Source organism: Malus domestica, chromosome 13, assembly GCF_042453785.1.
Source record: "Malus domestica chromosome 13, GDT2T_hap1".
Classification (NCBI taxonomy): Eukaryota; Viridiplantae; Streptophyta; class Magnoliopsida; order Rosales; family Rosaceae; genus Malus; species Malus domestica.
Window position 1 is genome coordinate 11,943,985 of NC_091673.1, and position 23,101 is coordinate 11,967,085.

At 37.0% G+C, this 23,101-nt stretch overlaps 4 protein-coding genes and 1 long non-coding RNA gene across 5 annotated transcripts; 2 read left to right on the forward strand and 3 right to left on the reverse strand.

Moving 5' to 3' along the window:
- The first annotated feature begins 2,295 nt into the window (after positions 1 to 2,295).
- Positions 2,296 to 5,189, forward strand: LOC103417422 (transcription factor MYB13-like). The gene is made up of 3 exons (XM_029092011.2): positions 2,296 to 2,943; positions 3,088 to 3,217; positions 3,921 to 5,189. Exons 1-3 carry the CDS (start codon positions 2,811 to 2,813, stop codon positions 4,777 to 4,779), a joined length of 1,122 nt encoding a protein of 373 aa, XP_028947844.1. The 5' UTR covers positions 2,296 to 2,810; the 3' UTR covers positions 4,780 to 5,189.
- A 227-nt stretch (positions 5,190 to 5,416) lies between these two features.
- LOC103417412 (uncharacterized) lies at positions 5,417 to 10,173 on the reverse strand. Its single transcript, XM_008355599.4, has 6 exons — positions 9,876 to 10,173; positions 8,762 to 8,886; positions 8,584 to 8,645; positions 6,674 to 8,494; positions 6,314 to 6,467; positions 5,417 to 6,210 (listed from the first exon to the last, which is right to left on the reverse strand). Exons 2-6 carry the CDS (start codon positions 8,880 to 8,882, stop codon positions 5,543 to 5,545), a joined length of 2,826 nt encoding a protein of 941 aa, XP_008353821.3. The 5' UTR covers positions 8,883 to 8,886; positions 9,876 to 10,173; the 3' UTR covers positions 5,417 to 5,542.
- A 717-nt stretch (positions 10,174 to 10,890) lies between these two features.
- Positions 10,891 to 11,641, forward strand: LOC114820750 (uncharacterized). The gene is made up of 3 exons (XR_003768208.2): positions 10,891 to 11,110; positions 11,196 to 11,242; positions 11,339 to 11,641. It is a non-coding gene; the product is annotated as an uncharacterized lncRNA (long non-coding RNA).
- Positions 11,642 to 16,003: 4,362 nt separating this feature from the next.
- LOC139190789 (uncharacterized) lies at positions 16,004 to 16,960 on the reverse strand. The gene has a single exon (XM_070811267.1). It carries the CDS (start codon positions 16,958 to 16,960, stop codon positions 16,004 to 16,006), a length of 957 nt encoding a protein of 318 aa, XP_070667368.1.
- Positions 16,961 to 21,966: 5,006 nt separating this feature from the next.
- On the reverse strand, positions 21,967 to 22,398 carry LOC103416770 (zinc finger protein 8-like). Its single transcript, XM_008354992.2, has one exon. It carries the CDS (start codon positions 22,396 to 22,398, stop codon positions 21,967 to 21,969), a length of 432 nt encoding a protein of 143 aa, XP_008353214.2.
- Positions 22,399 to 23,101: the final 703 nt, after the last annotated feature.

The window sequence follows — 23,101 nt, forward strand, 5'->3', positions numbered from 1 at the left end:
GATGAATGATGAAGATTTTATGATAACACTTTCCAAAGGTTTACTAGACGCTTTTTTTCGTCCTTTTATCAAGTAGTTTTTAACTGATTTACCCCCTAATTTGTACCTTGCCATAGGTTTTCTTGACTTTGATTTTGATCAATTGTCCCCAAACTATTATAAACAGATAAGGTATGGTCATTAACCTTTTGCAAAATAGTTTTTTGTTTTCCAAACACAAAAGTAGGTGAAAAATGCGTTCGACATACTGTTTTGATAAAATATACTAAAAAAACAATATTTAGCCTAAGTTCTGTAAATCATCAAATTGATCTCTGTGGTAATGCATAAAACTGGTGATGCGCTAACAAAGGTTGAATTGATCAAGTCGTTATCCTTGATGGACTTGAGCTTTGCCAACAAATACGATAGACACAAGATTTAAGCAGTTCATCCCTAAAAACTAGGCTACATCCACTAAGTTTCTTGTATAAACTAAAAACAACGTTACAAATAGTACTCATCTATAATAGTACAATTCTATCTTAATTCATCTAACTCCTTCTAAGGAGTACTCATCCTCCATATATAGGCCTTCATCTGAATCTTCAGCCTCTAAGTTTAAGTCCATAACTTTCTTTGCATTTAATGTGTTGAATCCATTGACTAGACCTGCTAGCTGACATGTGGCACGAAAAGACACTAAAGCAAGTCCACTTGTGTTCTTCTTTAGGATGACGTAGTCGAGCGCCTTACTCGACCCTGGAGGTGGTGAGAACTTGTACCCGAGCATCCTACTTGTCAACCTTTATGGCCATTCATAGGGCTTTGTTCCTTTGTCTAGCCGCATGTAGCTTGGAGTTGACGTTTGACTAGACCTCCTCTACTATTCCTGGCACATTGTGCCTTAAAGCTATCAATGACCAACTTGGCCTTTGGTGCTCAGAAGACGCTTTATGGGGAAACGCTCGGCGTAGTTGCTTACAAGACACTTGAATACCATGCGCCATCTGAAGTGCTCAGCTTTACCTTTCTATACTCATTAGGCCTTGACTTTCCTTTGGACCTGTGTTCTTTTAGGTCTGTTAGGGTTGGAAAGGACCCTGCGTTAACAAGTCCTCCAGCTCTCCGTTTATACAAATTTGGAGTCGTGTATCACGTTTGAGTTAGAGAATCTTAGAATTTACTTAGTTAAGCACTAAAGCAATATTTTTCAGGTGCAAGCTTGAGCAGCTTAAAAAAAATGCAAGGCGCCTATTGAAGAGTGACACTTAGAATTTCTTTGAATAGAGCCCTGCAACTCACATTTTTTTCGATTAAACCGTGTTGATGAAATTAACTGTTTTGATAGTCTTGGATGAGACTTGAATAGAAATTTGTTAGATAACCATATGATTGATTTACTTATATTGGTGATTTATTTTCACCACATGATCTTTTATATATCAAGTATAGCCGTATGATATTTGCATGTGATATAATATTTCTTGTATAGGCTAGATTTGCTTGTATATGTTAGCTATGCACAGATAAACAGTCCATGTACACTTGAATGTTTTACTCTTCTAGTACATGCTAGTAATATGCGCGGATTCTAATTGATGATATAATTGTGATTTTCTTTAACTATACATTGTAGTAGATACTAGTATGTAGTTTTTAAACTATATGAGTTTTTCAAAACAGAGGTTATTATGTTTGAAATGATTTTAACTAGATAAATGAATATGATCCACTCATAGTTTGTTTTTCGCTTTTTCAGAACCTAATGAGCATAATACGACGTTTAAGAACGAGTTGGTGTGGCAGTAGTGCAATCTTCCTACTGAGTGGGGTGATTCTCCTTCTGCTATGTTATTTATCTAGTGTTACAATAATGCATGATCAAACTTTCGATTATGCCTGTACAACACATACTTTTGTAATAAATGTTGTATGCACTATAGTTATGCTCTAATTAAACTGATGTGAGTTGCGTTGAGCACTAATGTGCCCCCAAGTGGGGAAGTTGTGTGGTGACTTGTTGGATAGTTTTAGCAATTAATAATGAGAGGTTTAATTCAAATTGGTTCACATTAATATCCTTATGGCTTCGTCGTCGGATTGGTGGTATTTCGTCACCATCATGCTCGAATAATGAGATGTTTAGTGGGGAGGTTGCTTGCCATTAATATCCTTATGGCTCCGTCACCATCATTCCCACTTCTCAACCACCATTTTCACAACCATCTCTCCTAACCATTGTTAAAACAACCATCTTCTACCACCATTGTCGTCCTCGCCGCTGCCACCACTACCACCATCACTCCCTCCACCATTGCCCTCTACCCTGTTATTGCCACCACATATATCTCCCCACTATTACCACTACTCAAACAACAATTTCTACCAACATCACTCTATTCTCAGCCACAACATCCCTACCGTTTTCAATGTTTTATTATCTGAAATCAGTCTCGATCTAAATTACCAAACACATTTTCAAATCATAAAAAATAAAAAATTGTATTCGTTATTTTTGTTTTACAAAACAGTTTTTCGAAAATTTATTTGTCACTGCCACAAAATTGGACCCTAATTAAGAGATTTCAATGCACTATTGCCAATTTGTAGCCCGACAAATCAATCTGTAGTCAAGGACACACGCAGGACCCCTAGCCACCACTCGTACGTGTACATCATCACCCACCCCTATACAACCCTAGCTATTGCTAGATTAATACTACTACACGAGAAGTGTCATACGCTCAACTATAACTACCTTACCTTGCCTCCCTTTCGATGAACATTTTTTTCTCAAAGAGTAGTAGTCCAATTAAGATTCCATATATATGGGAAGAGCACCGTGCTGTGAGAAACTTGGGCTCAAAAGAGGAAAATGGACAGCTGAAGAAGATGAAATCTTGACCAAATACATTCACGCTCATGGAGAAGGTTCTTGGAGATCTTTGCCAAAGAATACGGGTTCGTGTTTATATATATTAAACTCACACACGCGCGCGCACACATATATATAGTCGCTAGCTAACCTTCAAATATGGTAACACGATAAGACCCTTAATTTATATGTGTATACATTTGGTTTGTTCTTTTTTGTTTTTTTTGAAGGATTGCTGAGAAGTGGGAAGAGTTGCAGACTGAGGTGGATAAATTATCTGAGGGCTGACTTAAAGAGAGGGAACTTCACTGCTGAGGAGGAAGAAACCATTGTTAAGCTACACAGGGCTTTGGGTAATAGGTATGTCTATGTTCCTCAGTTTCATAATTTATATAATTAAGTGCTTCCACTATGAATTTCACTATACATAATACCTACAAGCAATGAAGTCATGGATATATATATATACAGATTGCTTAAGGGAAGGGATCCCCATTTTTTTGAAAAAAATGGGGATTAGGTGTGGGGCCCACTCCACATCGAATTTCAACGATCCGAATCGTCTATTTTGTTAGTCTCGATTCATAGATCATCCTTGCAAAAATTCAATTCAATCCGAAACCGTTTGCCTATTTAATTATCAAGATCAAATTTCATTTTTTCTTATATAACAAAGTATTCGTTCATTTCCTTGAACCCAATTAGATGTCTTAAACATTTCCGATTTAGCTAATATTTTGCAAGGATGATCTATGAATCGAGACTAACAAAATAGACGGTTCGGATCCTTGAAATTCGATGTGGAGTGGGCCCCACACCTAATCCCCATTTTTTTCAAAAAATGAGGATCCCTTCCCTTAAGCAATCTGTATATATATTTGTATATATATGTGTGTGTGCGTGTGTGTTTGTATATATGTGTGTGTATAATTCATTGATTCATTCTTAAGTTTGAGAGTTCTAGGGCAATATTTTATAAATAATTGGACCCATTCTCAACTTGGTCATGCTAGCAGCAAGATTAATTGGGGCTCTAGCATTTGTGTTGAATGCACTGTTGCAGGTGGTCCTTGATTGCCGCTCATTTACCAGGAAGAACAGACAATGGGATAAAAAACTACTGGAACTCTCATTTGAGTCGAAAAATCTACAGCTTTATCAAGCTGGGAAACGAATATCTACCCACCATTCTCAATGATGTGAAGAAGATAACTTCATGCAATAAGCATCGTAAAGGCACTCGAGCGAGCAGATCTACCATGAACAACAAGAGCAAGAACAAGAACTTGGCCCCGTTTAACTCAAGAAAATCAGAAGCAAACCCTGAACTTGGAAACCCTAGCCTACCAACTGGCACCATTATTAATCTAGGGCAAGTGGGAAATGAGGACATCAATTTAAGGGGTTTGGAGTCTTGGGACCCAATAAAGAATGGAGATGGTGAGGCAATAGGAATGTTGGGGATGCAATATTCTTTTTTGGACGGTGCAGAAATGATTAATTTGGATCCTTGCGGTGAGCAGAAAAAAAGTGCACAATTGTGGCTTGGGAAAAAAGAAAACAATATTACTGGTAGTTCAACTGCAATATATGGAGATAATGACGGTGAAACGGAGGTTTTGGGGACATCTTGTGAATGTGTAGGAACTATGGACCTGAATAATAATATTTTTGAAATTGAAGGGAGAAGAAGTACAAGTATTTGGAGCTCATCAAATGCAGCTGAGAGTGGTGGCGGTGGCGGTGGTGGAGAGTTGTACTCCTTCGCTTCATCAATGAATTCAGGCTTTGATGATGAATGGCTTGATTGGGGTTGGGCAGGTGGTGGCCTTCAATGTCACAATGGTGAATTGGAATGGCGGGATGAAGGGGAGACAATAGCTTGGCTGTGGGAAAATGGCAGTACTGGTGAAGGACAGTAATGTTGCTACTTCATGTTTCATTCAAGGAAAAGAAATAACATCTGCAGATCTTTCTGCAACTGCCAACTACACAAAGTCCTTTTGCAATACTCCATATTTCCAAAAGTATAGAGTTAGCGTGGAGTAACATGAATCGCAAAGTCTTTTAACAAGAAAATGTGAGATCACTACTCACCAATCATCGTTGTATAATGGATATTACACATAGATGAGAGACTCGTTCGTTGTATTATGCCCATAGTGTATTAGATTCTAGTATACATACCAACACCAGCTTTTGGTCTGGTGGTACTTCATCTTCCAAAAGTTGGAAGAGTGCAAATCCCCCTCTGCCACATATCCATTTTCCATCTTTCTTATTTGCCTTCCTTGTAAAGGTTGAAACTTTACTAAGTCAACAACATTCACTATGCTATGTTACTAGGGGTTAACCTCTGGCCGATCTGACATGACATTGTTCACCATCATATAAATTTTCGTTGGAAGAGAATGACGTAGTCGATAGATTAAATCACACTCATTCAACTAATCTATTAAGAGAAACATATATGGATCAAACTTATAATCACACCTTTCCATCTTAAGTTCAATTTATATTGTTTCGGCACATAACCTAACTCGAAAGTTCAAGTTGTGATGAACAAGAGAAACATAGTGATATATATAAATAAACCAATAAACCTGAATACTAACGAGTATCCAAATACAAGAAGATCCGCAAGAGAAACATATGCAGGAAACTAATATCAACATGTCACATGCATTACAATTGCAAGATATCAGCAACCACTTCATCTACCAAAGAATCAAATATTTGACCCTCAACCTCTACTCCTACTGCAAATACATCGGTTTCGAAGTCCAGCCATCTGCCGTAGGGGCTGCTCATGTCCTTGACCACGAGCTCATCGACCATGCAATCCCACATGCCTCTCCAACCCGAGAGTTCCTTGTACACTTCTTCAGCTAAAGACGCCTTTCTCCTCACCACTGCTACTCCTTTCACCCATGAACTGTATCCCCCGCCCACATAACGGCTACATCTCAAATCCAACCATTCATTTGTACAATCAAATAGTTCCTTTCGCCTTAGCCTGGACTCGCCGCCATCAATTTCAAACTGTCCTCTTCGACACTCCAGCAGATTGAAGAGATGAGGGTTTATAATCTCCCTAGCCCGGCCCAATGAGAAGTCTTTAAACATCAATTCCACATTACATAGTGTCTCCTTTAAATATTCCAATTCCCACACATTTGATCTCAAAGATTCTTTTATGTGAACCGTAGCTGTATGGTTTCTTGCCACAGTTCCTATAGATGTTGAAGAAGCGGAATCCGATAACTCGGTGTCAGCTTCAACGGAATGAAACTTCTTGGAAGAACTTACAACATTAACTTCTTCAGCTTGAATGGATGAACACAACCTGCTTACTGAAGAAACGAAAAATATGTGCTCAGGCAACCTAAATAAGATACATTTCAAAATTCAAAGAGTGGAGAAGATAATAAAAAATAAAAAAAATATATCATATACCTTCTGTACTGTTACTATCAGTGCTAATCGAAGAATCAACACTATCAGTTGAAAAAGAAGGTTCCAGAACAGAGACTGGACTAGGATGCCGCAAACTCTGCATCTGTCCAGCTTCAATAGGACTGCTGCTATATTCGTCTGCCTTATCGACTCCCTGAAAATGTTGAATTTGTGTTGGCTATAGTCAGATCAGCATTGCTAAGTTATACTACTAGTAATTTTGTAACTTTGTGAGAAAAGGATAAACAAATTGGAAAAAGAAAACGGTAAAAAGAAGGGGGGCAATTCCATATAAAGTGACCAGCATATAATTTATCAATAGAATTAGCTTGTGATAGTGACACTGACAGTCGGCCCTACCTGAAACTTCTGTTTCAATCTGAATGCAGGAGGAGTGCCAGCTTCGTATTGGTCACCCAGTTTCTCTGTAATCAGATGTTGATCGCTCCGCTTATTTAACCTTTGCTTGGAGCTAACTGAATTAAAATTGGGTTTCACATCCAAATTTGAAGCAATTGAAGCTGAGTGTACTTTTGCGGATTCATGACTAGAAGATTCACTCCCATAAGATAATTCCCTTAATTTTTGTTCCAAAAGTGCACTCAAAGCATCACCGGCTACCACATTGTAACCCACTGAAGATGGCCTCATACTGTCTGTGTCAAGCAACAACCGTTTACCTCGGTGATCTGTGCAAAGACTGTTGCTCTTCTGCGCAACCAGAGCTGAGATGTCAGTCCCAGTCAGTGATCGTGTAAGTGGGGCTGTGAATGTAAAAGAAACAACATCCATGCCTTTCTTTCTGCTATCTTCAGCCCAACTATAGTGCCAGTCAATAACTGGATTCAACTGGACTGACTTCTGATTTTTGTCACTCAACATATCATCAACAGCATGATCTTTATTAAATTGAAAGTTTCCATCTATTGAGCGTTTCTTCCTAGGATAATTCCTTTCGTTTGAGTAGGACACTTCTTTTTCACTATCCATTGCCTCTGAGCCCAACTTCCTGGATCCAATTTTGGAATTTCCACTACTGCGAACTGAGCTTTTGTGACGACCAGAAGAAGAATCCCCAGACAGCACTTTTCTACCCTGCGAGTTGGAAACCAAAGGCTTTGAAGGTAATTTCTCTTTATCAACTATGCCATTTTGTTTCTGATTATTCTGCTTAAGAGCACCTGAAGCATTATGTGTAGACGGTTTCTTATGCAAATTCTTTTGAACATTTGGTTGGCTCCGGAAAGGCTGGTTTGAGATGACCTCATTCTGTTCTCTCTGACCTATCGAGCTTCTATTTTTACTTAAATTCTGACCTCTTTTCTGAACATTGACCTTTGCTTGGATTGCAAGAGAAATGGACTTCCCCTTACTTTCTTCTGTCTCTGAAGAAGACATGAATGATAAGTCAAGACATCCATTCCAGCTCTTATTCAAAGACTGTCCCTTAAGAGACTTAGCAGCATTTGACTCAACAGGCTTTTGGGACACTTCAAAAGGCCTCGTTTTCTTGTAAGCAGCTTCAACTTTATCTTTTAAATCTCGATCTTTCAAGGTTTCTGAAGAAAACCCAACCAGTGGAACTTTTCGGGATGCCTCCATCTTTTCTTTGAGAGCCTGAACCTTCAAGGGCTCTGAAGAGGCCCCTACTAAAGGCATTTTGGCCTTGGCGGTAGATGGAGGTCCAGGCTCAATAATTTTTGCAGCAGCTTCCATTATGTGAGCAGCATTCCTAGTGGAAATAAAGCCGGGGTTCTTAATGGGAGACAAAAGTTTATGGTGTGTGATCGGTATAGACTTAGATGATCTAGGCGGCAATGTTTCAGTCTGAAACCTCTCAATTGGCCTGTTTTGCATCTTCTGGGGATTTGACTTCAAAGAATTCCTGGTAGGGTGCTCCTTACTTTTTATGAGACTTCCAGAATACTGTAACTGATTGTCATGAGAGCACTCAATGTTTCTCCTGTGGTGATGAGCATCTTGGAGAGATTGACTGTCAAAATATGGGGTAGAGTATGGCTCAGAAAAACTGGATGTGGGTAAGGTGTCTAATCCCATAAGCCTGGCTACTACACTAGGGGCTTTCGCTCCAAATCCTTCTTCATCTGTAACTGATGAAGCACAACTATAATCGCTGCTACGTCTGACACTTGAAACTACCCTAGTTTCATCCTCATCGACCTAGAAATGTAACAAGGATTAAAAATAGTATTAGATTCAAATCCAATATCAAATTGGTCTAAAGAAATAAGCAGTGCAAAAACACTGACCACCAGATGCTGTTGCGTCACTGGCGAGTTCCCCTGGCTTTTCTTTCCTCCTTTTGAGCGTTCTAAATAAAAAAGAGGAAGAAATCAAAATTCAAAACAACCACCCATGAAATAGGAGAATGATACAAGACCATAAGTGACAAACATTGATACATATGCTGATACAATCAAACTGTACCTGGTGAATCTGAATTGCCAGAGAACAATGTTTTTCGAGATTTTGCATTCCAGTCAAACAGCTGAAAGAAACCGCCCACATGACCTGCTCTGCTTTTCGAACCTTCTCTCTCAACTCCCATTTTTCTAATGCAAAAATTAAGAATACCTTAACAGTTAGATAAAAGAATCAAGGAGGAAGACAATTTCTATTCCACTTAATCAGAACAAAATAATTTTTTGAAACGTAACAAGTAGGACATATCCCATAAAAATGGTAATTAGCATAGAAGTCCTAAGCAATATAAAAGACTACATAGTTCACAACAAATCTCCACTTAATTTTGATGTTGTTTGATGATTAAGGAAAACCATCTTTTTCTTAGTAAGTCAAACCATACAAAACAATGCTAATCTTATATCAGATGATCCAAAATGCTCTCTATGTCATTCAGGGAAGATTACTTCTATGGTAATGGATACTACTCAACCAGCGTTCTAGCTTTCGAAATCAAGACAGTGTGAACCTCAACCAGCACATTCAATGCTGAGAAACTAGCCTAGAAATTCAATAAGCTGAATCAAACTCTGACCTTTCTGTTTCAACTTAAGACATGCAACTACAATTTACCCTTGTATCATATGCTCTTCAAGTACCTAGCTTTCCAAACCAAATAGGATCAACAAATTGCATAACCAAATTCAGGAGATTATCAAACACCCAAATCCCAAATGTACCTAATCTAAGCATAAGGTCAAACAAAAGCAAAACTTCAAAAGGCAAATGAGAAGGAAATTTTGCATTTTTTATTCTTTATGCACCTAACTATGAAAAAAGAAATACATTCTGCAAATAAATAACTGGAAGTCAACATTCAGTGCAAAAAGTTCCCAACAACCAAATAATTCAAGTAAATTACATAAATGTAGAATATGCAGCAGAAAACAGATATCAATCTACTTAAATCCACCCTTTTCCCACATTTTCTCAGCAACCAATCACTCCCCCAAAACAAGATACAAAACAAAAAACATCAAAACAAATCCAACCCAATTCACAAATCTAAAAGCCAACAATAAAGATTCTAACTTTACAATGAAATTCAAAGTATTAATGGGCAGGAATCAAAACTTACAAGAACTAATGGGCAGGAATCAGCTGAGCTTCTCCCTCTCTCTCTCTAACAAGTGAAGTGAAGTGAAGGAAGCAATGAAAGATTCAGCAGAGATGTGAGGGAACACAATTAAATGGGAAAATCTTTCATTATTTTTTTTATGAGAGGTCAGAGTCTGCGTCCAGAAACTCACTGTCTCCCCTCCGCAGCATTAGCGAGGCCCCCGTCTAGTTCAAAGCAATAAATGGGGATAGAAAGTGGGACTTTTCTGTTTGTGGACAAAAATAAAATAATTAAATTATCTTTGGAAAATAAAAAATAGAATAAAATGCACACAAGGTTGTAATTTTCTAACGTCTCTTTGGAGAGGGGCTTTCATTTCAAATTCCAAATGGGGGCGTTGGAGTGGCCCCTCAGTGGTGAGGCAGCGCGATAAAGTTACCTAGCAGTGCATGTGGAGGACGAGTGTTTGTGGCGTGGGAAGTGGGGTGACGGGTACGTGGCAGTTGAATGGGGTGAGTATAAGTTAGTTTCCCATAATGATGCGTATCTACACACCTTATTTTACTTCTCACATACTTCTTGATAATTTTTGTCCGTTGATCTTCTTCAATTCATCCGATCCGACGGCCGAAAATTAAAAAGGTATGTAAGAAGTAAAATGGGATGTGTGAATATCACACCCCTATATTATAAGTTTGATATTCAATTATGGTTCTCTCGTGGATCCGATACTCCCAATATCTTGGTTATATCATATATACTAAAACTCAAACCCCCTGGTCACTGTGGATGACCAGTGTGTCGACCGTTTTACCCCTCCATTTTTTCTCTGTTTTGGTGTTCTCTTCAGTTTTTCGCACAGTAAAAACCCTATTTTGCCCATTCTGGACAGGTGTTGGTCATCGGAGTCAGTTGGTCCACCTACTTTTCTTCTTCTTTTCTCCCTTTTGTTTTCAGAATGGTGGACAGGTGTTGGTCATCGGAGTCAGCTGGTCTACCTACTTTTCTTCTTTTCTCCCTTTCGTCTTCAGATTTTTCATTGTTGTTTTCTCTCCTTCTCCCGCTCTTGCCAATCGCTTTCTTCCGTTTTTGAATCTTTCCCGGTTTTCGTTTTAAGCCAGCCACTGCTTCTTCTTTGTGTCTAGCAGCGTGGTGTTAGTTTGTTGGGAAAAAACACTACCGGTGGTTTGCGCTCTTTCGGTTGTTTGGTTGGGTTCGAAGGTTTTTCTATCTGTAAAGGGTGGATTCTCCTGGTTAGTTGTTTGCCTTTCTCATATTAGGTATTTCTTTTTGTTCCTTACCGTTTTTCATTTTTGTGGATGGGTTTCCTGTTTGCAGCTGTGTTTTGGAAATTTGGGGGTTTTGCTACCATCTTGGGTTTTTGGGTATGGTTCTTCGTTCTGGTTGAGTCTGGAATTTTTTTTTTTTTGTTTGGTTTCGTCCCAAACTAATTTTTAGTTGTTTGGTGCTTTTGTGTGCAGGTTTGCAAGCCGTGTTTGTTATTGGTGAGTGTTTTCCTTTCGTCCCTTCAAGGGTTTTGGAGAGATGAGTTTTGGTTTTTCCTGTGGTGTAAGAATTGTGTTATGCTGTATTTTGTTTGTGTTTAATGCTTTCATGTTGTCTTTGATTTAATTTGAAGGAAATTTGTGTTATTTCCAAGTTATGTAAAAACAAAAACTGAGTGATTGAAAAATGTAAAGATCGATTGACAGGCAAGAAAATGAAGTTAAATTTTGATTATCCAAAAATGAACCTGCAGAAAATTAAAAAAATTTGACAGTGAATTTGTTTTAATAGTTAAACACACTTTAATGGGTGATTGCAAAAATTTCAGATTGTGGACTCGATTGTGCCGGTGATGCATGACCATTGTTCTCTTCTTTTTGCCACAACAGAGTGCAAGTTAATCTCATGTAGCCAATAACGGTGTTGGCATTTTGTGCTGAGATTGATTAATGTCTTGATTTCTTACCCATTGTTGAATCATTTTGAAACACAAAATGATTAACTTCTCTCAACGTGTAGTGTGTGTTATTATTAATACATTTTACAGGTTCTTTGAATGTGACATTAAAGTGTATTTCGTTTTAGGTGATGTCGCTGTTTTCGTTTGTTTTATTTTTTTGGTTCTTCAGTTTGTTGTTTTGATCTTAGGTTAATATGCTTATACAAATGCTGAGCAATGGATGTAATAGATTGGATTAGGTAAACATTTTTGTGATGGTAATCATTCAGAAGTGATAAGGCAGTTAATAGATCAATAAGCTGTTTGAATAGGAGATGAAAATGTGTCTGTCGTGTTTGGCTGGAGATTACAAAAGGGATTGGATTTTGAGAAAAATTTAATGTTTCCTAAAATTTGTTTATAATTTTTGGGAAAAAATCAGAGCACCAATTGGAGTATGTGTTGAAACTGTTTTTTATCCGTTTTTCTAATGAGCGTGGTTTCATCTGCTAGGTTAATTATGTATGATTTTTTATTCCAGTTGATGATGTTTGTCTTTTTGCACTGTTACATATTTTGCACAGATTCTTCGTTCATAATTTGTATCTCTTAATTCAGTTGTGTTTAGCTAAGTATGAACATAAATTATGTGTAGTTGGAAAAGTATTGGTGGAGCTAAAAAAAATTTGATGGATTTTGCAGCATGTTTAATAGCAGTTAAAAATGTGTTTTCTTTTAGCTGACGACATAGTTTTTCATTTCTTTAATTCTTTTGGTTGTTTTCTTTGCTGTTGTAACCTCAGGGTAAAATGTTTATACAGATAGTTAATGACAGACTTACTAGATTGGATTATAAGCGTTTGGATCATGGTTAATCTTGACAGTTAATTTTACAATGTGATAACTGCTACAATCAAATGGATAACTGTAATATCTATCTTAATGGTCTCCAAATTTAACCTTTTATGTATAATGATTTTCCAATGTCTTTACTATTATTGGTATTCCCCTTTTGTAACACAACTTTTCACAACGCGCGGGCACTAAAAACTAGTTGATACTAAAGATAGTAGTGCCAATTTTATTTTGAAATTGTTTTTAATAACAGAGGACGGTTGGAATTTTCTTTGAAAATTAAGAAGAGAAATGCTAAAAGTCAATTGGTCAATTTAATATGTCGTGGTTGTAGTAGTAATATTTTTTTTAGATTTATTTCATTAAAAACAAAAATATTCGACCTTCATTTGTTAGAAGAAATTTCCAACTAAAGTTTCATGTACGATAGTTGTATAAAAAGAAAAAAAATTGGTGTTTCAACCGAGAGAACACCAACTCATTCATAGAAATTAAAACATAAAAGTTCTTCTTTGCTTTTTTTAATGTAACAAATATCTTAATGATTCAAGACATGCAAACTATTTAGGTATAGCACAGAAGGACCCATGTTTTCTTTTCTTTTGGTAAATAAGGACCCATCTTTAGTGACGTGTTGAACATACTAAGGTGCTCTTTTATTGGGAGAGTAGATCCTCTCATAATCATTAGTTAGGGTTATCAGAGAAAGTTTTAAATTCAGATATCATGAACGATAATAACTGTTTCTGAGATCGAATATTTTTAGTTGTACGTCAATCATGTACTAGTAACACCTTGGAATTCATGATCATGGGTGAAAAATTATTAAACTCAAGTTTCTTGGGTCCTAGTTTATATGTAAAATCCCATATATTCTGTTATGCTGGAATTTATAAGCCTAATGTTAGAGCAATTCCACCGAAGTGGACTTTGCCCAGGACCCAGCACAAAAACAAGGCCAGCACCCTGTCAACCAAGTCCACCCCCTCAATTTGACTGGTACCCAGCCCGAGTTGGGCTCTGGACCAGCCCAAAAGAGACTGAGCAAGAAGCTGGGCTGTTTACCTGGCGCGTGCGCTTCACGGAGGCGTGGCGCGAGTGCCCGACAGGATTTCAGAGCGCGGGCCCGCGTGCAGGCGCACTCAGTCCCCCCCCCGAGTTGGCGACGTGGCTCCCTTTGTGCCGTTGGATTTCCAACGGTAAAAAAAATTTAAATTTTACTTTTAAAATAGACCGTCGAATCAAAGATCAACGGTCCATGTTTTTTTCACAAAAAAGTAAAAAAAAAAAGGCCCAACGGTAAAAAATATGACCGTTGGCCACGTGGCAACTCCCTGTCTCTTGGATTTGAATATTTTTCAAATCCAACGGTCTAGATTAATTAACTATATTAAAATTCATTAAAAATTATTAAAAAAATACAAAAAAATTATTAAAAAATTTAAAAAAAATTACAGAAAATTTTGAAAAATGTTAAATTTTTTCCTATAAATACCTAACCCTCATCTTCCACCTTTACACCACATTTCAATATTTTCTACACTTTCTATACTATCTACATTTCAATATTTTCTACACTTTAAGAGAAAAAAATGTCTTCGTGGAAGCTCATTGAAGATATTATGTTGTGTGAATGTTGGGTTCACACTACTCATGACCCGATTACGGGTAATGAGATGGATAAGCGAGAAATGTGGAGTAAAATTACGAAAACGTTTTGCGATGTACATGGAGAAAACGCCACAACTAGTCAAGGTCTTTAAGGTCGTTGGGAAAAACTCAACGCATCCTTTACTTGTTGGAAAAACGCCATCTCTCATGCTTCCGGTAACCTCCGTAGTGGGACAAGTTTAGCGGATCAGGTGACAATATTTTTATTTATTTATATGCATTCCACCCACATCAATATTTTGATTTATTTAATTTCGTATGTAATTTTTATGTTATTTCTTATGTAATTTTTATATGCATTCCACCCGCATCAAAATTTTAATTTATTTAATTTCTTATGTAATTTTTATTTAATTTCTTATGTCATTTTTTTGTAATTTATATGCATTCCACCCGTATCAATATTTTGAATTTATTTATTTGTGTTACACCCGCATTTTTTAACACTATGTTATCCCACATTTTTATAGACACTACAAGCTCAAGCATTCTACAATTCAAAGAACGGGAACAAATCATTCACTAGATGGGAATGTTGGCAAATTGTCAAAGATTGCCCTAAATACAAAATTGTGGCAACTGGTCCAGAAGTTGTCATGCACGGTATGGGTCTACATAGTTCTCCAGAACCAGACATGGCCGAACAAGAAGTCGACACATTTCAAGACACGGAAGGGACGCCTGAACAAGTGCCCGAGACCCAACCGACTCGTCAGTCCCTTAGGCCCGTAGGTAAAAAGGCGTCAAAGAAAAAAGGTAGTTCTTCCAAGAATGACTACACTAAATATATGGAGGAACTTGCTTGCCAAGGTGAACTGAACATGGCACGGGAAAAGGTTAGAGATGAGGAAAAAGTTGCTACTATGGCAGCAATATTAGCAGCTACTGAGGCACGTGATGCGACGGCTGAGAGACAAAGAGAAGTAGTTAATCGAGAGAGCGAGCTGGTTAGAGAAGCACTTCATCGAGAAAATGAATTGCTTCGAGAAGAAAGGATGGCTCAAGCAAATCGTGACACTATGAGCAAGTCTCTAGTAGGACTGTCTCCGAATTCTAAATATTTTTGGACATCGGAAAAAAGAGATGTCATGCGAAGGAGGCGTGCAAGAGATGCGGAAACAAGTCAAGGGGGTTCTAGCTACTTTTGTGACAACCAAGATCCTAGCACCACATATCCTAACTCGAGAGACTTTGTATAATTTTTATGTATTTTTTATGTTTTTTCTTTCTTTTTTCTTTTGAACTTTATTTAATTTCTTATGTAATTTCTTATGTTTTTTTCTTTTTTTAGGTTCGAACTTTATTTAATTTCTTATGTTTTTTTCTTTTTTTAGGTTTGAACTTTATTTAATTTCTAATGTAATTTTTATGTTATTTCTTATTTATTTTTAAAACTTTATTTATTTTTATTTAATTTATTATGCAATTTTAATGTAATTCTTTATTTATTTTTAAAACTTTATTTCTTTTGTACTTTATTTAAACACATGAAATAAGATTACATAAACTCACCAAATAAATTTAAAAACAAAACACACTACATAGAATTACATAAACTCACCAAATAAATAGAATTACATAAACTCACCAAATAAACTTAAAAACAAAACACACTACATAGAATTACATAAACTTAAAAAAAAATACAATTTATTCTTCAACCACAAGCCTCATTCTAATTATCTTCGCCTTCATGCAATCCCCACTGGTGCTCAATCAAGTCATTCTGGCGGGTTACGTGCCAGTATGGCTCTTGCACATTAGTGTACCGCTGAACGATCAATTCATTGTAACGTCCATCGCGTTCCAACGGCTCGTGTTGCACTGGATCTTCGGTCCCGTCATGAGCACAATAGATACATGTTCTTGAGTTGTTCATCAGATCCGACTCATATTCATCGACGACATCATAATCATACTCATTTTCAACAATCATGTTGTGGAGAATAATACACGTCATCATGATGGATCGAAGAGCCTCAACATCAAACATTCTAGCTGTAGCCTTGATAATCGCCCAACGAGCTTGCAGGATACCAAAACAACGCTCGACATCCTTCCTACACCCTTCTTGACATTTTGCAAAGTGTTTTTCCTTTTCAGTCTGTGGATGTGGCACTGTTTTGACAAATGTTGACCACCTTGGGTAAATGCCATCTGCAAGGTAGTATGATCCCTCGTATTGGGTACCATTAACCCAATATGTGCATCTTGGCAAGTTTCCTTGCAGCAGTTCGTCGAACACTGGGGATTGGGCAAGGACATTTAGGTCATTCTGAGCTCCTGGAACACCAAAAAAAGCATGCCAAATCCATGTATCAAATGAAGCCACCGCTTCCAAAATGATGCTTTTGGCTCTTTTTTTGTTGCCATAAGCTCCTTGCCATGCACTTGGACAATTTTTCCAAGTCCAGTGCATGCAGTCGATGCTTCCAATCATGCCAGGGAAGCCTCGCATCTCACCCTTCCTCAGAAGCCTTCGCATGTCCCTTGGCGTGGGTGTCCGAAGGTACTCATTGGTGTAGAGGGCTTCAATTGCAGAGCAAAACCGCATCAGGGACTCCAAAACAGTTGTTTTTCCCATCCTCGCGATCTCATCCACTTGATCTGCAGATGCTCCATATGCAAGCATTCGCAAGGATGCCGTAATTTTTTGCTCGGGAATAAGACCTAGAACATGAAAAGCATCCTCTTTTTGCACAAAGTATGAATCATGGTTGCAAATATCACTCATGATTTTGTTGAACAAATTTCGTTGCATTCTAAAACGCCGTCTAAAAATATGATCAGGGAATATGCTATTGGAAATAAAATAATCTTCCAATAGATTTTTACCTCGTTTTTCCCTTTTTCTATTGAGGTTTGCAACACGTCTTGGTTTGGCTATCTGACCCACGGCTTCCATGACACGGCGGGAATGTGAGGCCTTCTGCCTTCTATGGTGATCATCCTCATCCTCCTCCATGAAGAAAGCCTCATCTCCATCTCCACCTCCACCTTCCTCGAGATTGGCCAATTCTGCCTGTTGTGCCAACAACCTTTGTTGTTGCTCCTGCAACTGTTTATACACCCTTCTTGAAGAAGACATTGTAATAAGAACTCAAGATTTGAAAACGATGAACAAGGATTCTGAGCTAAAAAGAAGGATTGAGCTTGGTGTGAGGATGGATGTAGGGATGTAGGGTTTATATGGACAAAAAAAGAAAGGATGAGGTTCTGGACAATGCCACGTGGCACTACGTGCTTGGTTGAAAATCTTATCGAAATCTTGGCTAAATTATTGTAAACCGGAAGTGACATGTGGCGTGTCGGGATTGGTTGAAAATATTATCGGAAATCTATCCACAAAATAGTACGTTCAGATAATGACACGTGGCATAACGTGATTGGTTGAAAATCTTATCGAAATCTTGGCTAAATTATTGTAAAACGGAAGTGACACGTGGCGTGTCGGGATTGGTTGAAAATCTTAGCGGAAATCTATTCACAAAATAGTACGTTCAGATAATGACATGTGGCGTGACGAGATTGGTTAAAAATCTTATCCGAAATTAAAACTATTTTATTTTTTTATTCTTTTAGACAAAATTTAAAAATATTTTAAATGGGCTGGGTGCCAGCGCATTTTGTAGGGATGGAGATCGTTTGTGCCAGAGCATTTTTTCACTAGGTGCCAGCGCATTTTTTTAGGGGTGGAGATGCCTTGGCCTATTACTGTTCATTGGAGTCTGTTACTGTTCATTTGAGTGGATAAATGCCCTGGGTGCTAGCGCAAAGTCCTTAGGGGTGGAATTGCTCTTAAGGTAAACATTTCAGATCCGAAAAAAATGCCAAAGAGAGGAAGACTCGGCGAAAATTTCAAGAAGAACAAGGCATTCATCGCATAGAAATAGATCACAAATGTCTTCCAAGATTTTCACATTATTAACCATAAATTGAACAAATCGAAAGGCAGAGAAATATGAATGGACAGATCGATTGCACAAAAATTGAAAGAATGAAACACAACCTTAATTCGAGAGGCTAACACCAAATGCATGCAAATCTAGCTAGCTAGAGTTTACGTGCAAATCTCAAATCTGAGATATATTCCTTTACTTTCTCTCAAACTACGCATACACAAGCGCATCATATTTGTTCTTGAACCAACGTACCCCATTCTTTAAAGCAGTCCTGAATTTGGCTTCAACGATGTAGGACTTGTACTTGGCCACCCGACGTTATCTCTTGAGCTCTGATTGGCTAGAGTTGTAGATCAAAGATGTTTTACGTGAATACCTTTGATTTTTCCATGGATAACCTTCGTGATCACGGTCACCATCAGGCATATACGATGATCGATAAGTTGATTGCTTCTCGTCCATCTCTCTCATCTTTCTCGCCTGCCAAGGTTGACGAGCAAAAAGAGAGAGAGGGAGAGAGAGAGAGAGAGAGGTGGACAACGAAAACTTAGTTTTGATGGAGAGCAAGGAATTCTTATAGGGGGACTTGCGTAGCTGTCATTTGTCTCTCAGATGATGTCGATTAAATAAGAAGGGTTGGGAAACCATTGTCTTAATTTGTGAGGATGTGACGAGGATACCAAGAAAAAAAAGAACGAGAGGGTCTGTGAAACCGCTCAAACTTAAAGAGGGTTTTTTTGCCAAATTAATGAGCATCCAGAAATCTACTCCAAGAAAAAAACGAGCATCTTGAAATAGATATTGGTGAGCACCCGAAAAAATAATTCCCTTTCTCTTTCACATTTCTTTCAAACTTCTTTCTCCCATATATTTTCCTAAAAAAATAAAAAACTGCTTCAGACACAATGTGTGGGCTTAGGCTAGTTTTAATTTGTTCACTAACTTGGAACCTTCCATAGATACTCTTCTAAATTTATGTACTTTGTGACTCAGTCTAAGACAGAACTCTTATTATTTACATTTGCTATAAATATTTGGGGCTCTAGAAAAATGCGAAATTTTATAGATGCGTTAAAACTGTACAAACAAAAGGCAGAATTTGCCCAAGAGAAAGAGAAAAGCAAAAAACAACTGGAAAAAAAAATGGGAGTAAATTGTTGAGTGGTATTTTAGGAGTATGGTATTCTCCCCTCAAAAGTCTCTCCCTTCCAGTCCCTTGCTATTTGAACGGTCACGATTAAGTCACGTCAAAAGTTGATTTCTTTATAGAGAGGGAGAGACAAAGAGGAAGTGAAAGAGAAGGAAAAGGAAGAGAACGAGATTTAGAGGGGAGAGAATCATACTATTCATGTTACCTTCCAATTTGTTAGGGGAGACTTGGTATTATAGGAGAAATTTTTCATTGTAACCAGAACACTGGTGGTATACCACATGTTTTTATATAAGTGCTGGGAAATTTTATTTTTAACACACATATTCCACAATTTATATAGTAACATGTGGTGTACCACCCCGTATTCCTATCACATTAAAAATCTCTCGTATTATAGGAACACCGTTGACTTATGAAAGCAGTGTGGTACGTAAATGGAAGAGCTAGCTTTTTCTTGAGCTATTAAATCAATTATATATGAGTTTTGCATGCCCAGGTAATTAAAAACATGTTTAATATATGTGTAATTATTTGAACAAAAAATAATTTCTTTTCTGGGCGATGTGTGTGTTTCAGTAAAACCCTAATACTAAAAGCAAACTAAAAAACAAGATTTCTAAAGGATTGAAAGAATACATACAGGTTCCAGGACAAGCAAGGAGAAGAATGGCTCCTAGAACTACATGCAACACCACCTAATCACACAGGGAATTACAACTTCATCCTTTCCTTCACCATTTGACACGCATGGTAGCCCGTCCCCAGAGAAAACTAACACTTAATGGATATGTGATGGTTGTTATATGGATTGAGTTTGTTGGAATCTGGTGGATTATAAGAAGGGTAATATTGTAATTCTAGGCAAGTTAGTTTTACTATAAAAGAAAGCTTGTAAGGCATTTGTGATTAAGATTGTATTTTTCCTCTGTGATTTGAATACAACAGTGCCTTCTTATTTCTCTCCTTTCGAATCCTTAAGTCTGTTCTTCATAATTTCTGAGAGTTAATAACACTAACGAAAGAGGAGACACGAATGCGAACTTATACGGTGTGTGTTTGTAGATGCACATCCTTGACTAGCTGAGGTTGCAGCAGGCTGTTAGCATAGTCTGCTCGGTTTGCCGACCTTGGAAGAAGTAGGAACCTCCGTTCGTAACTTCGAATGGATAGAGGACAGACACATAAATCGGCGTTGAATGTCCCTTATATTTTATAATTTCCACTTCTCCACGAATTATAAACAATGAGACTGACATTGGGAAATCTCATTTTTGCTAATTTCGGCTATATTAATCTCATTTAATTTAGATCGTTGATTATTTAGACTGTAGTATAACCATTTAGAGTTTAAATTCTAGGTTTTATACTGAGTATTTATCAAATATAGCCAGAAATGAACCCTTAATTTCAAAAATGTCATTTTTTTTATCAAATATATCCAAAATTCCACCTAAATAGACACAAATACCCTCAAATTTAACAATCAAATAAATTAGCCAAAATGATTCGTGACATTGACATAACTCTTTAATCTGGTCCTTAACAATTAATGATATTCAATAGTAGTGTTCTTGAATTTGTCTATCGTCAATCATTTTAGTCTTTCATTGAATTTGTCCATCATGATCATTTTAGTTTTTTCGTGAAAGATTTGTCAATTGCTTTGTTAGTGTGATGATTTGGTGTCATGTGGGTCTCACAAATATAATCATATAACGACATGTGGATTAACTTTACAAAACTATTTTTGTATTTAAAACTAAAAATGATATTAGTAAGAAAAAAGTTGTTGAAGACATGATTGAAATTTTGTTACTCCCACTTGCGGTAATCGGGGTGGCGCTCATTGTCGGTGATAAGGGGGTCGAAGGGGATAGGGTTGTGGAGGTGGAGTGTAGAAGCAAATGTGAAGTTGGACCGGAGCTTGAGGCGACAATAACTAAAAAGCCTTTAATTTATTTAATTGTTAAATTTGAGAGTATTTGTGTCTATTTAAGTGAACTTTTGGATATATTTGAAAGTTTTAATAAAAAGTGACATTTTTTAAATTAAGAGTTACCTTTTTACTATATTTGATAAATACTCTTTTATACTCTCAAAAATAGACTTTAACTTTTAAGTCTCTGATTTTGAGCGATCAAACTATAAATTGAACGATTAACTCTATTTACAAGATGAAAGCTAAAGAAAATTCATGAATCCATATAACCTTACATGGCTATGAACTAACTCTCAGTCTAATAGTATCTTTTCTTAATATTGAAAAATGTCCCGAATTGGAATTCTCTCTTTCCCATTGATTAGGAAAATAAAACTTCACATGGCTAGCTAGACTTTATGATTTCTTAAGTAAGGTACTCAATATTAAGATTCTAATAATGAAGACATAAACATATATTTCATAGCTTATGCATCGTTTGATGCATTGTAAAACGATGCTTGCCCATGTATGAGCTCGAACATGCAACTTTTTAGGGTTCTTCAGATGGCATCGGAACCATATAATTGAACATGCACGCAAGTTTTCAAGCATACAATGCCAGAAAAAGCTTTCTAATTAACCAGTTTAGTGAATTTTAAGACTCAAAGTCTCAAACGCAGATCAACATAATTTCCTTCATCTGTGTTGGGAACAACCTGTTCGATCTGGTTAAAGTACGGGCCGTGAAGGTTTCTGGGAGCTACAACAGACGGGACCCGAGCAGCACCAGCATGGTCACCATTGATATTGCTTGTGGACCCAGTAGAACAAACGAATATAGGTACACTTGCTGCTACCAGTTGATTTTGATCACGATGATTATGATTAGGAGGAGGATGACGAAGATGTTGAATATGTTCTAACATGGCCATCCTTTCAAGTTGTCTTTCTCTTTTGTGTTTGTTTTGATGACCTCCCAATGCTTGAGAGCTTTCAAACTTCCGGCCACAGTAGTGACACTCAAACTTCTTGCTCTCGATGATCACGGCGACTTGGTCACTGTCATCCGTCACTGAAAACCCGAATAGCTTCATTTTCTGATGAAAGAATGTGGTTCACGGAAATTGAAAACTAACGAAACTTATATATATTACTTGCGCCCTTAGAAACACCCAACCATACGCAGAGCTACTAAAGCACCATTGCATGGGCCTCCCCTGGTATTTGTCAGATATATACGATTCATTTGGAAAGTGATTTAAATGACTGAAAAGCTAAAATAATTAAAAAAATATATTTAACTCAAAATTCACCCAAATTTAATGATTTTTCAATATTTATCAGAATCTAAATATTTTTAGGTTAAAATGTTCATAAAATTAATTAGGATAGTGTACATAATTTTGTTTTTTAAATTTACATAAAAAAATTAGCCTAAATTTATTCTTTAATAACCTCGGGCTAATTAATTAATGAGACCTAAACGATAGACAAATTATTAAAATCAACAATATCTAACATTTCAATTTTGATAAAAAAAAAAAACAACAAAAGTAAAAGACAATTCTAATCGTGAAGCCACAAAATTCAATCCATATAAAACTCAAAATTGAATAAATCATTGTTCATAAGCTAGTATGCTTCCTATTTTGAACAGAACGACTTTGTATAGAAACCCTTGAGCCCTGTTTGTCACTCTACTAGGCTCACCATTATTTCATTATATTATGAATGCCTAGTTAAGTTTCTTTTATTTCATTTTTGCCATTGACGATACCTCTTTTGACATGTGGGATT